Here is a 12868-nt window from a genome sequence, read left to right as displayed (position 1 = left end):
GATGCTCCCCCACCACACGCATTCATTATTCATGAGTGCCAAATTTTAATCTGACGTGTATATCAAAGACGGCATTTGCTTTCTGATCTCCCCATGTGTGTCCAGCGCGAGCCAAAAGAAATTCATAAAAATGTCTCTCATTTCAAAAAATATTGTTTTAATTTGCACTTTTCACACACTTGAGAAATGGCTTTATCTTTCGATTTTTGCGTGTTTGAGTCATTTAAAAAAATGGTTTGTAGCATCAAACTAGACAAACTGATATAAATAAATATCAAAACCAAAACCTTAGCATAGTCGGCTCCCTTTGAATGTAGCATGCTAACGATCTTGTAACCTTAAACTAATTCTACATTGTCAGAAAGACTCACGTGCAAGACTCAATAGCGTGACTCACATTTGATTTCAACAGTTTGACATTAGCATGCTGCTAAGCTAAAGACTCCAAATAGCATAAACACAAATGTCGGGTCAAATAATAATAATATATATATATTTTACCCATATTTCCAAATTGAATGAAATGTAACTATTTTGTCTTGTCCAGTGATCTTGGAGGAATATTTCTTGCAATGCATTCTGGTATAATGGTATAGAATGTTATAAAATGAGAAATTCGCACTGAATTAATTTTGGAGTTGAAAACGCAAGACATAGGTAGTGTAATTAGAAAAAATGCAAGGTCTGGAGAATTTTTTTAAAAACTTGAGCTCCAAGTTTTAAGATTGCTGTCATGCTCAAAATGTTGTTCAAGATGCGAGTTGTGAGCGCAACAAAAGTTGGCATGTGCATGTTTAAATTGGAAAAACTATGGAAAAGTTGCGCAGTGGAATGAAAAACTGAACGGCCCCTAAATAAGTACGGTCAATATAGGTTTTGCAACAGAGTTATAGGATTTATCATCTGAAGAAGGTGGAGCTAAACTTTTTGGACTAAGTTTCATTAAGTCGCTGCTTAACGTGCCCAGAATTTTCAGTAGGAAAAGTGTCCTGTCCAAAGTCTTTCTACAAAAAAGGTGGGCGAAAGAAATGTATACTAGTTTGGAACAACATGAGGATGAGTAAACAATGATTTTTGGGTGAACTATCGCTTTAAAAGTTGAAGCCGTTGCCTTGCAATTAGCATGTTTCCCCGTGTCAAATTAAGCCAAGGTGCTCATGTGGGAAAATTGTGTTCGAATCTGGCCCAAGTGTAAAAAAAAAAAAAAATCCCTGAAGAAATAAGTAAACAGTTCTCAGGAGAGGTATTTCACATCTGCCCATGATCTACAGCCTGTTAGTATACACATCACACAATGTCAATCAGAATTCCTTCGGCTCTCTGATGTTAAGCAGATACGATTTCTCCTCTTGCGAACGCGCACACACGCTAACAGTGGCGGCAGGCACCGGCAATCTTGCCACAGGTCAACGACAGCTTGACGGGCTTCGCCTGGTTCTCTCTGCAGGTGACACAACGCAGCCCTCCTCTCTGATGCACACTGAAACAGATGCACACCAGCGCTCCCCCCGGAGCTCCCTCCACGCTCTCTTTGATGGTCCCAGGCTCCGGCCCTCTGATGTGGCCCTCTTTCAGAGCGTGTCATGTTCACTTGGCGTACACAGGCTGTCTGATATCAAGTAGCTGCTGCCAGGGAACCAGTGTTGTAGAGGAACTGAACAGTCTCCAAGGATCGACTGGCAGACTAAATAACTGCTGATTTGCCATCAACTATCTGCTGCGTACGAGCAGCTGTTTATCAGAAGAAGGCCAGGCGGACGGCCAAAGGTTCTTCAATGCTCTTTCTTCACCAAAATCCTGAACGGACAGACTAATGTGCTGCTTTTGCCTTACTATTGCATATCTTGTGTGTCTGGCGAACGTCCTAAAATTGTCAAGCAGGTGCTGCTGGCTGTCTTGAAGAAGATCAATGTCTTGGTGCATTGGAATTTCTGATCCAGGTTGATTTCAAAATAAGTCGATTTATCAGAAACATCCGTGACATGCTGTTGATTACCACAGAAAATAATGAAACCATAAACATTATAAATGTTAAAAATGTTAATCCGCTTTATAGTTTTGTTGCTGTTATGCCACAATCATCTGATTATGAGCAGTGTCATTGACTTAATTTTCTGTTCACAAACATACATCCCTATTTGTTCGCCACATGCGAGCGGCCGGCCGGCAGGCCTGACAGATGGATTCCAGAGCTGGTGTTTTGACAAGTGTAGCATGTGTGTAGCAGCGTTGCATTATTGTGTTTGATTTTGCTTGTGCCTCAGTGTGAACCTTCCCAATCGCTGCTATTTCCTGAGCGTTATATCAGTGGGTCACAATTCAAGGTTGAACAGCGGGACCCGTTCAGTCTCTGAACAAGTTCAACACCTGCAAAGTTCAGCTTCACCAGCTTTTTCCAGGCTGTTATTATAGAATTTGTGTAGCTGTAAATTTATGTTAAACAGCATACACGGTTTTGTAGCCGTGTCCACAAAGAGCATGTCATGCCTTGTGTTTGATTTCGTTATATATTCATGTTTGTCTGCTCGAGCTCCTGCCGTGCTCATACGACCTTGGGTGACATTTCCAAGCATATGTATTGAAAATTCTGACACTTCCCATTGTCAGACCACAAAGAAACACTTAAGTATTGAGTCTTGCACCTCATTGGAGGAGGCACAATCAGGGACTGACCTTGGATACACCCTCCCCTTATATTAAAAGGGAAGATCCAGGAAGACCTTTAAAACAGAATATGTTTGTGTACTTTTTGTGTGTCTTCGCCAACAACGGTATCCAAAAACCCACCAAATCCCAATTGCAATTCAAAATGAGCGCAGCACATTTTAGCCTCGATTTATTGTTTTATTTAATAGTGGTATTAGTTTATAAAAAATAAACAGATCTTCTGAGGATTTGGGTTGGTTCATGATACAGTGGCTAGCTATCTGCTTTCAGTTTGTTGGCTTGTCATTTAGAAAGTATTTTTCTTGGATTCATAGGCATGTTGTTAAGTGTTTTAGGGATATCGGATCTCATTAGCGATGTTTCACTCTGAGTCTGGCCTTCATTTCAACCAGAAGCGCTTAACTGCACCACTTATTCAATTATTATAGGTTGCAGATTTTGCAGTAATACTGCTATAATTTAAATGATTGGAAGTTGTCTTCTTAAAGGTGTTTTTTACGCAGCGCTTACAGAGTCTGCTTAGAGTTATGTTACCGTAGCCTCAAATATTTAACCATATTTACTTGTCTAAATGACATACAGTACGTTTTATAAGTAACTGGGTTGTAATGAAATAGCATCTTAAATCATTTCATTTCAAAACTCATATATTATCCAAACCTCTATGACTTTGGTTCTTTCGTGCAACACAACAGAAGAGGTTTAGCAGAATGTTCAAGCTGCCCTTTTCCTTGCAATAACATACAGGCAGTAGGGAAGCTTTAAAAAGGACAAAAAAACACAATAAAATATGATCAAATTAGTTTAGTACATTGTCCTGAGTGCTTTGTTCTCTTTTACAGTAAAAGTGAATGGAGACAAACTAAAAAAATCACTATGAAAGTGGTTGATGTGTCTTGTGCACAATATTTCAAATCTATTTTAAAAATCTTTTACAAACATTAATAAACAGTTTTAGTTTTTATTTGTTTCCAGTCATTTTTGTACTTCAACTTTTTTTCAGTTAGTTGCCAACATTTCTAACTTTCCTTAAGTTTAAGTTTTTTATCTAATATATACTATATTAGGTTGAACTAACTTATTTCAGATTAATTTCAATTAACAACAACGTTTTTAATAGTTGTAGTAGTTTTAGTTAATGATTCTAAACAACATTGCCCCCTACATGTTTGTAACCAATAATACATAAATATGAACTACTTTATGGAGTATGTATTTTCTTAAATGAAAAAGAAAAGAAAAAAACAGCGTAAACATTCTTCATAATCATTGGATCAATCAAAATCAATCAAATCAATAGATTTGGAACAACATGAGGGCGAGGAAATTATGACAATTAACTTTCTTTCAAGAAGAAATGATAAGTGAGTTTATTGGTATGTATACATACATACAGTATATATACTGTACACACACTTCATTGAACTCTTATTACCTACAAACCAGTTTTGTGTTCCATTGGCCTTTTCGATGAACTGCGAGCGGAGATATTGTTACAAATTACTCTTGGCAAAACGTCCTTTCATTTATGACAACAAGAGGTCATTTTTCATGTCTGAACTTCTGTTTGGGCTGCATTTCTGATCCTGTGTAATTATGTCTTTGTGCTTCAGAATGTGGAAATCGAATCGCCTTTACAAACGGCAGCAGCAGAAAAAGAGTTTTAGAGGAACTACGCGACCATTTTAACAGGACAACATGTTTGAATTAGATGTTCTAGCACTGGCTCTAAATGGATTTCTGAAGTGGTTGTTTGTGAGGATTTTCAATCGGACGTAACCTTGAGTCTTTTTTATGGGAGGTCCGTTGGATTTAAGTGCTGGTATAGCATGAAGAGCCTGAATACATGCGTTTCTCTCTCCATCTCCCTCCATCTATCTCGTTCCCCCTCTCCCTGCCTCCATTTCTCTTCTCTCTTCCCTCTCTCTGTCTGTCTGCCTCTTTTTCTCTCTGAAATTGAAAAATCTGCCTCTGAAGTTGTTGCCATTGTCTGGGTAATTAATGGAATGCTGAGAGCGAGGTCCAGGTGCTTAAAGAGTTTTTTTTTATCTCTCTTTTTTCTTCTTTTTCCTCATGACTAATAAGGATAGAAAATACACATTAGTGCTTTTGTGGTCCTTCTTTTTTTTTATATATAAACTTATGTATAATACATGCATTTAAATGAAAGGACGCTGACCTTCGCTGTGTTCCATTTCAAACCCACCACATTTGTTTTGCATGTTGAGGTGAGGTTTAGCATAACAATCTAACTGCTCCTATTTAATATGCATCTATTAATTCGTCCATTTCAGTCGTTGGGAAGTTTGGGTCAAGGCCTCCGAGCAGTATTTTAAGCTGAGCTAAAAGTTTCTCGCTACATATAACCATGGTCTGATGTCTATTTATTGATGGATGCTGATTATTTATAGGCCTTTTACAGTTTGGATCAAAGACAGAAGGCTGATATTATTAAATATGTACACTGTAAAAAACAATATGATCAATAAGACTTATGACAGCATATATTTCAGCATATATATTTTACATTCCTTTAACTAACTTATCAAAATAAGTTACGCAGTTTTCAGCTTTATACAAGATTCAACTATTTTTGTAAAAGTCAGTTTAATGTAATTTGAGTTGAAATGACTTAAGTTGATAATTTTGTGAAAATTTAAGGCAAATTTTAGTCCCCATTGACTTTCATTCTATAGAATACATTTTCTTTATAAAAAACGAGTAAATTACCAAATGTATCTTTATCTCAACTAATCCTTGTAAAAACGAAGTGTTTGTACTTAATTGTATTGCATGTGCACTTGTAGGGTAATTCAAATCTTAAAAATTATATATTTACAAATAAATAATATAATATTAATTAAATTAAAGACCACTGAAGTGTACTTAAATGTTTCTCTTTCATGGCTGTTTATTATACTCAAGTGCACTTTTAGAAAGTGCACTTTGTAATGATGACAAATTAAAATCTTTACTTTGAAGTACATTTTAAATACATTGTATTATTTAATAGTTCAGATTAAATAATATGAACATTATAACTGATACCGATAACCGATAATTCTTTATATTTGAAAGCCTGTGACCGATATATTGGCAGATAAATCTAAAACCAAGTTTTTATATAATTTTTGAGAGCCTGGTTACAAAAACTAAAATCTCACCATTAAAAGCCTGTCCCAAACACACAATGATAATGTTCTCATTTTAATTTTATGTAGCCTATATGACAGACTTGTGCTTTACTGTATTTTCTTTTTTGAAATTATCCCAATCATATTTCAAGCAATTAAAATCCATCATGTTGAACAGTGCGCACCCGAAGTGTCTCAGCTGAAGGAAATAATCCATTATTTATCGGCTTTAACATATCGGCCAAATTTTTTTCTGGGCCGATAATGATAACATTAAAAAAGAATATATAGATACCGATATGGTGGCCGATAATTTTAAATGATCTTTTGTCGTGCTACTTAGTTGCATAATCATTACATTGTGTAATTGCAAGTATATTTAAGTACATGACAGAAATTACATTAAAGTCTAATGTAAAATTAAAAATATATTTGGCAGTACACTTTAATATTTCAACAACAATATAAGTAATTATGACATTACATATAAAGATTTAGTCCTAATCAAGTGGTAAAAAAATGCTCTTAAGTTCAACTAATTGCATTTAATATAAATTTTAAACTGATATTTTCATTTTAACTGCAATTCACAATTCAATTAAGTGTCCGAATAAAACATTCAGTTTGCTCCTAATTACAGTATATTAGGTCCCACTTTATATTAAGTATATGCTAAAGTGAACTTCTATTTCACAAGGGTCTTGATTACGGCTTTCATTCCATTGCGATTCACTTCCAGGATATATTTACTCATTGGTGCGGTGAAATAATCCAGTCTTAATCTTTTAGACTAGCGTATTGATGGATTGGAGCGGTCTGAATGAATCTGCCACAGTCTGTTCTCTCAGTCTCTCAGCAGGGCGCCTCTCAAAATGAAGGGCTTCAGCAAGTCATGCGGTCGTGTTGGTTTAGGGCTCTTGCCCGAATATATGCTGTCTGCACAGTCTATTTTCGATTTACAGTAAAACAGCTCAGATCTGTTTCTGTGAAGAATTTGGTACAACTCTTTGGTCAGTTTTGCTGAACTGTACAATATAATGTGGAAATGCCGTTTTGTACCTGTGCGAGTGAGAATAATGACATTTTGGTTCAGTTTATATATAGAGAAATATCTAACAATGTGGAAATCATATTGTTGATATTCTACTAATTTCTTTTTTTTTTCTTATTTCTTATTCTTTCAGGAGAACTTAAATAAACCTAAAAACAGACCTCCAAACGAATGCAGTCTGAATGTACCGATGGAGGCCGAAGGAGTTTCACCTCCTCAGCAGAACGCCGACATGTGTCTTTATTGAAACTTCTCTACATCTTGTGTTTTGGTAAAGTGCAGACAGTCTGTAAATGATATCCTTAATGTTTCAACATATTGTGTACATGCGTTGAAGTGAGTAAACTACAATCTAAATATGTTCATTTGTGAAAAACTAACTTAATGCTTTGAAGATTTACTCTATTTTGTACAGGCTTCATCTTGAATAAGCTAAAATGACTCTTCGCAGTTTATTTCTTTTTAGTTTGTCTGCACACTATATTTGAATGAGAGCAGGATCAGGTATGTGTACTTCTGCGTATGTTTTCTTGAATCTAAATATTCTCTGTATCAAGTGTGAATCTGTTCATCTTTGTATCAGGAAGAAACTGTTGTTCACTGATCATGGATTTTTGCCAGAGATGGAAATAAAATGACGACTGTTGGCATAATAGTCATTTATTAAAATATGATGGAAAGGTTCCAAGAGCTTGTATGGAAACTCTTTATGGCAAGAGGTGACATCAGAGATGCGGGTCTGACTGCGGCTTCCAGCGCACAAACAAGAGAATCCCAATCCAGACATTCAGGCAGGTAAGCAGATATCCAACGCAGCTGCAGGACTTCCGGTGACGGGGAACAAAATGGGAACGAGGGGCACTGGGTTCCTTTAAGATTGTCGGTCTGATCACACACAACACAGTAGTCACACAAAACGAAGCAAATACAAATCAGTTTCCCTAGGATCGATAAAGAAGTGGCGTAATGTACAAATGGGGGCGTAGATGCCATGCAGCAAATGTTGATCAAAGCAGTTGTGCTTGTAAAAAAACTTTTTACACCATTGTTGTCTGAAAGAATTTACATCGATACGGCGTGTAACATGTCAGAAAGATCACTTTCCCTTCAAAAAAAAAAAAAGCATTTGATGATTGGGATATCAAGTCACCATGGTGGTCATTTTCACTGCTCTTTAAATCAACACATGACATTTAGCTTCAGGTGTTACAACAGTCACCTCAGCTGTGTTTTTAACTGTGTTGATACTTTTTGACCTCAGATTTTGTAAAGTCAACACGAAATGATATTTACGACCCAATTTACTTCCTTATTGAAACATATTTCCATGTGCAGCAGGTTATTCAATCAGATACATGTAAAGCGAGACATTTTGGTTTTAAAAAGTGTCAGTTACATGCCAAAATGGAGCTGAATGTAAGTTTGCAATGGATTGTGGGAAACTACTCCCTTTATAAACCACCAGCACCCACTTTTGAGGAGATTTTATGGGGAAATGAAGGTCAAGTTTGTTTTTTAAAAAAAAGCATCCTGATGTATGCTAATAGTAAGGTTTCTATTATTACAGTGCCGTTTATTATGTAAATGTTAATCTTGATTATTTACTACTTTTGTTTTGCTTTCATTTGTTTGTTTTACTTTCGTTTGCTTTTGTTTTAATTTGCTTTCATGTTTGTTTTGCTTTCATTTGTTTGTTTTGCTTTCATTTGCTTTTGTTTTCCTTTCAATTGTTTGTTTTGCTTTTATTTTCCTTTCATTTGTTTGTTTCGCTTTCAATTGTTTGTTTCGCTTTCATTTGCCTTCGTTTAGCTTTCATTCGTTTGTTTCGATTAAAAATTGTTTGTTTGGCTTTCGTTTGCTTTTGTTTTGCCTTGTAATTGAATTCTTAACATTATTTTCTGCCCTATAATGGCAGTTCGATTACGAAGAAAAATCTTTTTGTATGCAATAACACGCATTGAAAAATTGTTAGTGACGTAGTTGTTACAAGTTAGTGTATTAAGGAAATAAATTGGATTCATTTTGATTTCATGTTGACTTTAACACCAATTTTATACAATACAGTCCAATGAAGGCTTCAGGAAAAACAACGGCAGTCCCCAAGTATCAAAGCTCTCATCCGTTCATTGTGAAGCAAACAGGTAAGTACAAGTGAAGGACAGACGCTGTCTTTGGTATAGAACACAGACGCTATCATGAAAACATTCATTGAAATCTCACTAAAGAAAAGATGCACCAGTCAGTCACACCAGATCACTTCAGTACAGCTCTTGATATTTTACAGTGGCAGGACTGATGGGTGTTTAATGTGAATCACTCAATCACCATTTAGCTCCATAACGGCATCTCGTATCTACATTTTTAAAAACGTGCTACAGTAAACAAATACATTTAGTCATGACCCCACCGCACTGTGCAGGAACACATGGATGAAACCAAAACAATAAATTAAGCTTAACCAGTGACGTACATTTCAAACGTAGAACGTAAAAACAGGTGTCCACAGAAACAAGCCAGCACAATCAAATAAAAAAAGAAGTAAAAACTCAGTATTAAAGTGAGATTCCTCTCTGATTTAGTGTCTCACGACATAATTAAGTACTGGTCAAGAAAGATGAAAACTGTACACACCTAAGAAAGCAAACAAGAGGAATATAATCTTTTCTGAACGTTTTGTTTCGTTTTTATATGAAATCATTGCTTTGCAATTGAACGCATCACAGTTATCTCCCACATGAATGTAAACACCTCTTATTTCTTTTCAATTGTATAACATTAATACTTTATATATATATGTACTTTTTATTTTACATATCGTAATTCACATCAGCACGGTTAGCTAGCATGGAAATGAAATAAGGCAAGACTCACATGACTGTGACATCACAAATTATTAATACTGATAGTTAAGGTTGTTTTTTTTTCTTTCTTTTTTGTTCTCTGCAGGCTTTGGTCTTGTGTTGACGGAGGCGGCGTTTCTTCATCCTGGCTCTGAGACTGCACTTTATTTACATTCACATTTGTTGATGAACAAACTGCAAAATGTTACAAAAAAAAAACTGTTGTGAGGTAAATGTTTTTAAGCATTTTTTCCCAAATCAAATAAAAGAATAAAAAATGAGAAATTATTTTTGTATTATATTTTTGCATTCATTAAATTAATAAAATAGTCAATATTTATGAATTATTATTTAGCATTTTTACCCCCCAAATTTCTGTTTTATTATGAATGAGCTATTTAATTTTGTATTAATTATGTCATGATAATTTACCTAAAAAAAGTACCAATTATTTTATAAAATTAATAATAGAATTGTAAACTGTTCATTTTTATTTTCATGACAATTTAGCATTTTAACTCTCAAAATTCAGCGTTATTATTAATCATTTACTTTTTAATAATTATGTCATGACAATTCAGCACATGTACCTCCAAAATTATTTTTTTATTATGAATTACTTACATCGTGTTCATTACTTAATTTACTGTACAATTTAAATAATTCATCATGTTGGTCCAAATATTAGACATTGTTTTCTTTAAGCAAAATATAATTTCTCATTTCTTTCTTATGATTTTGAGATAAAAAAAAAGAATACCCGGATATGTTCTCGACAAGATTTGTGATATTCACCCTTTTTCCACTTTTGGAGAGAAAACGTTGGCAAAAAGCAGCCTCAAAGTGACAAAGAAGAAGAAACGACTGCCAATTTGAAAAAAAAAGAAAAGAAATGCGTTGTCGTTTTTTTTTTTTTTTGGTGAGGGGTTGGAATAAAGTCTTTGTGGTTTGCGCAGGCAATGGCTGGTTGTCCGTCTTCCCTCCGCCTACTGGCTCTAGCCCAGCTTGTGTGCCTTAAAACAGACAGAGGAGGGCCACATGTTCCAGTCCTAATGGAAACTTTGGGTCAATGCTGGCAAACCAGTCTTAAAAGAGAGCCCAGTTCCTTCCTAGTAATCCAAAACCCTCCACCTTGAGTCTGAGTGTAAAGTGGACGTTTCGATCAGCTGCACACAGAACAAACATCGACTGACAGTCATGGTTCGGCAACGCTACGACAAATCCGCGGCCTAGAGGTCATTATAACACTTCGTTTCATTTCTTTATCAGAAATGCATCTGCCCTTCGAGCCAAACCGCTTTCAGGTGTTACCGTGCCCTCTCCGTAAGATCCAAAGCGTCCGTCCCACCGCAAACCCATGCGCATCTGGTCTCTCGAAGGCTATGTCTGGTGATGACGCTGGGCTGAGGTGCGCGCGATGTGTCGAGACGAGAAGGTCCTCAGGCACGTTTGGCGTGCAGCATCTCTATGAGTAGATTGTTGCAGGGCACGTCACCGTTCAGGTGTTTGTAGTACAGATACTCTTCAGCCTGCAGACTGATGGCCCGGATCTCTGGCAGCCGCAGCAGAAGCTGGCCGAACTTGTCCGTCTGCTGTGGATAGTTGCACATGACGTAGTCCAGCAGCGCGGCGTTGACCTGTTCCTGGACGCTCTCCACCAGGTGGAAGTTCTCCAGGTTCTTGACGTCTGAAAAAAAGATGAGATAAAGACCATTGTATGGTTACTTAAGGGCGTTTTGACACCGGTAGATCGGCTGATTTGTTCCATAACAGGGACTTAATTTGTTACAATGTTTCACTTTCTTCTTGGTACGGTTCGTTTTCACAAGGAAACCATTCAAAGCAAACCAAAATGTGTTTATGTAAGTCACATGTGAGTAAAACTGTCCTCTTATTGGTCAGTTTCCTCTGCATCATCCATCAAGATGATTGACAAGTTCGCTCCATGAGCTTATTGTGGCTTATTTGTAACGGTCGACAGACACACACGCAAACACTATACGGATAGATCCCGCATTATTATGCCTATATAATGCCGTTAGAGCGGGAAGCAAGGCTTCGGCAGGACAGCATTCTTGAAATGCACGGAGAAGAGCAATTACATAACATTTTAAGATGAAGAGGCGCTCTTTGGTTTTCAACTGTGATAACTAATGCACTCATTTACAGAATCATACACTGCTCTTTTTATATAACACATTAGCCGTTATGAATTATGATACTGCTTGGTCCGTTGGGTCGGATTTCTTTCTCGTCTCAAGCAAACCGCTCCAGAATATGTTTGCAATCGAGAGCTCGATTGCAGTGTTCATATATGCCTAAATGAACCGAACTAAGCGAGAAAACGCACCAGGTTCAGAAACAAACGCTTCAAAGCCATTTGGGAAAGCAATCCAGTCATAGAATTTTTTTAATGTTTTTGAAATAAGCCCCTTATACTCAATAAGGCTGCATCTCCCCCCTCTCTCTCTCTCTCTATATATATATATATACATACAGTCTATATATAGTTACTCTTAGTTTTTCCATCAGACTTTATATGCTCTACATTTGGACATTTTCCCTGTCACGTCTTTAATTTATGGTGTGCTAACGTGTTGAGAAGAGCTGCATGTGTTCTTGTGTTTCAGATGATCTGTGGCGGCAGGAGCTGCTAATGAATCCCTGGCGTGTGGCTCTATTTAATCAGGTTTTGAGGGGCCACCTCATGTGATCTTTTATTTATCCCTTTGACCCGGGGTTGAACGGGAGCGTGGTCATCCCGCTCTAGTCCCTCCTAATGGAGACTGCTGGGGTCCGAACGATTGTGAAAGCACTCGGACCCACCCAGCCATATCTAATGAGCCAGCTGACACTTCTCTGCCTGCTCTCTTTTCCCCTAAAAATAATCGAGACTGCCTTGGCCGACAAAAAAGAGGAGGGGGGGGGGGAGAGAGAAGGGGGAAGTGACTGTAGCAGCAGCAATGTAATGAGGTCTGTAGAACAAGCTGTGAGTCCTTCATGGCGCTGGTGAGGATGTTTGACCCCTGGGTGACACCAGCAGGCACAATCAGGACACGGGAGGGGGAGGGGTTAACCAGAAGATGACCAATTACAATTCGCCCAAAGACACGTTGTTTTAGCCCTTGTGAAAAGAAGCAAACAAACAATGAAATCTATCTATCTATCTATCTATC

General features: G+C 37.0%; 2 protein-coding genes across 8 annotated transcripts in view; one reads left to right on the top strand and one right to left on the bottom strand.

Moving 5' to 3' along the window:
* The window catches only part of LOC306987659 (adhesion G protein-coupled receptor D2), a 61900-nt gene extending 54401 nt beyond the window's left edge, over positions 1-7499 (top strand). For 2 of the 3 annotated variants that reach the window (XM_079592118.1, XM_079592119.1), the window contains exon 25: positions 6986-7499. In XM_079592118.1, the coding sequence (XP_079448244.1) occupies positions 6986-7099 (114 nt within the window). In that variant the 3' untranslated portion in view covers positions 7100-7499. The remainder of the gene's footprint in view (positions 1-6985) is intronic. The other variant, XR_013795216.1, reaches the window with a different exon arrangement.
* A 1943-nt stretch (positions 7500-9442) lies between these two features.
* Positions 9443-12868, bottom strand: part of nr5a2 (nuclear receptor subfamily 5, group A, member 2) — a 91557-nt gene continuing 88131 nt past the window's right edge. For 4 of the 5 annotated variants that reach the window (XM_079592123.1, XM_079592122.1, XM_079592120.1 and 1 more), the window contains one exon: positions 9443-11379. In XM_079592123.1, coding sequence (XP_079448249.1) covers positions 11132-11379 — 248 coding nt within the window. In that variant the 3' untranslated portion in view covers positions 9443-11131. The remainder of the gene's footprint in view (positions 11380-12868) is intronic. The other variant, XR_013795217.1, reaches the window with a different exon arrangement.

This window comes from Phoxinus phoxinus, assembly GCF_949152265.1.
Source record: "Phoxinus phoxinus genome assembly, chromosome: 20".
Classification (NCBI taxonomy): Eukaryota; Metazoa; Chordata; class Actinopteri; order Cypriniformes; family Leuciscidae; genus Phoxinus; species Phoxinus phoxinus.
This window is presented reverse-complemented; position numbering and strand designations above follow the sequence as displayed.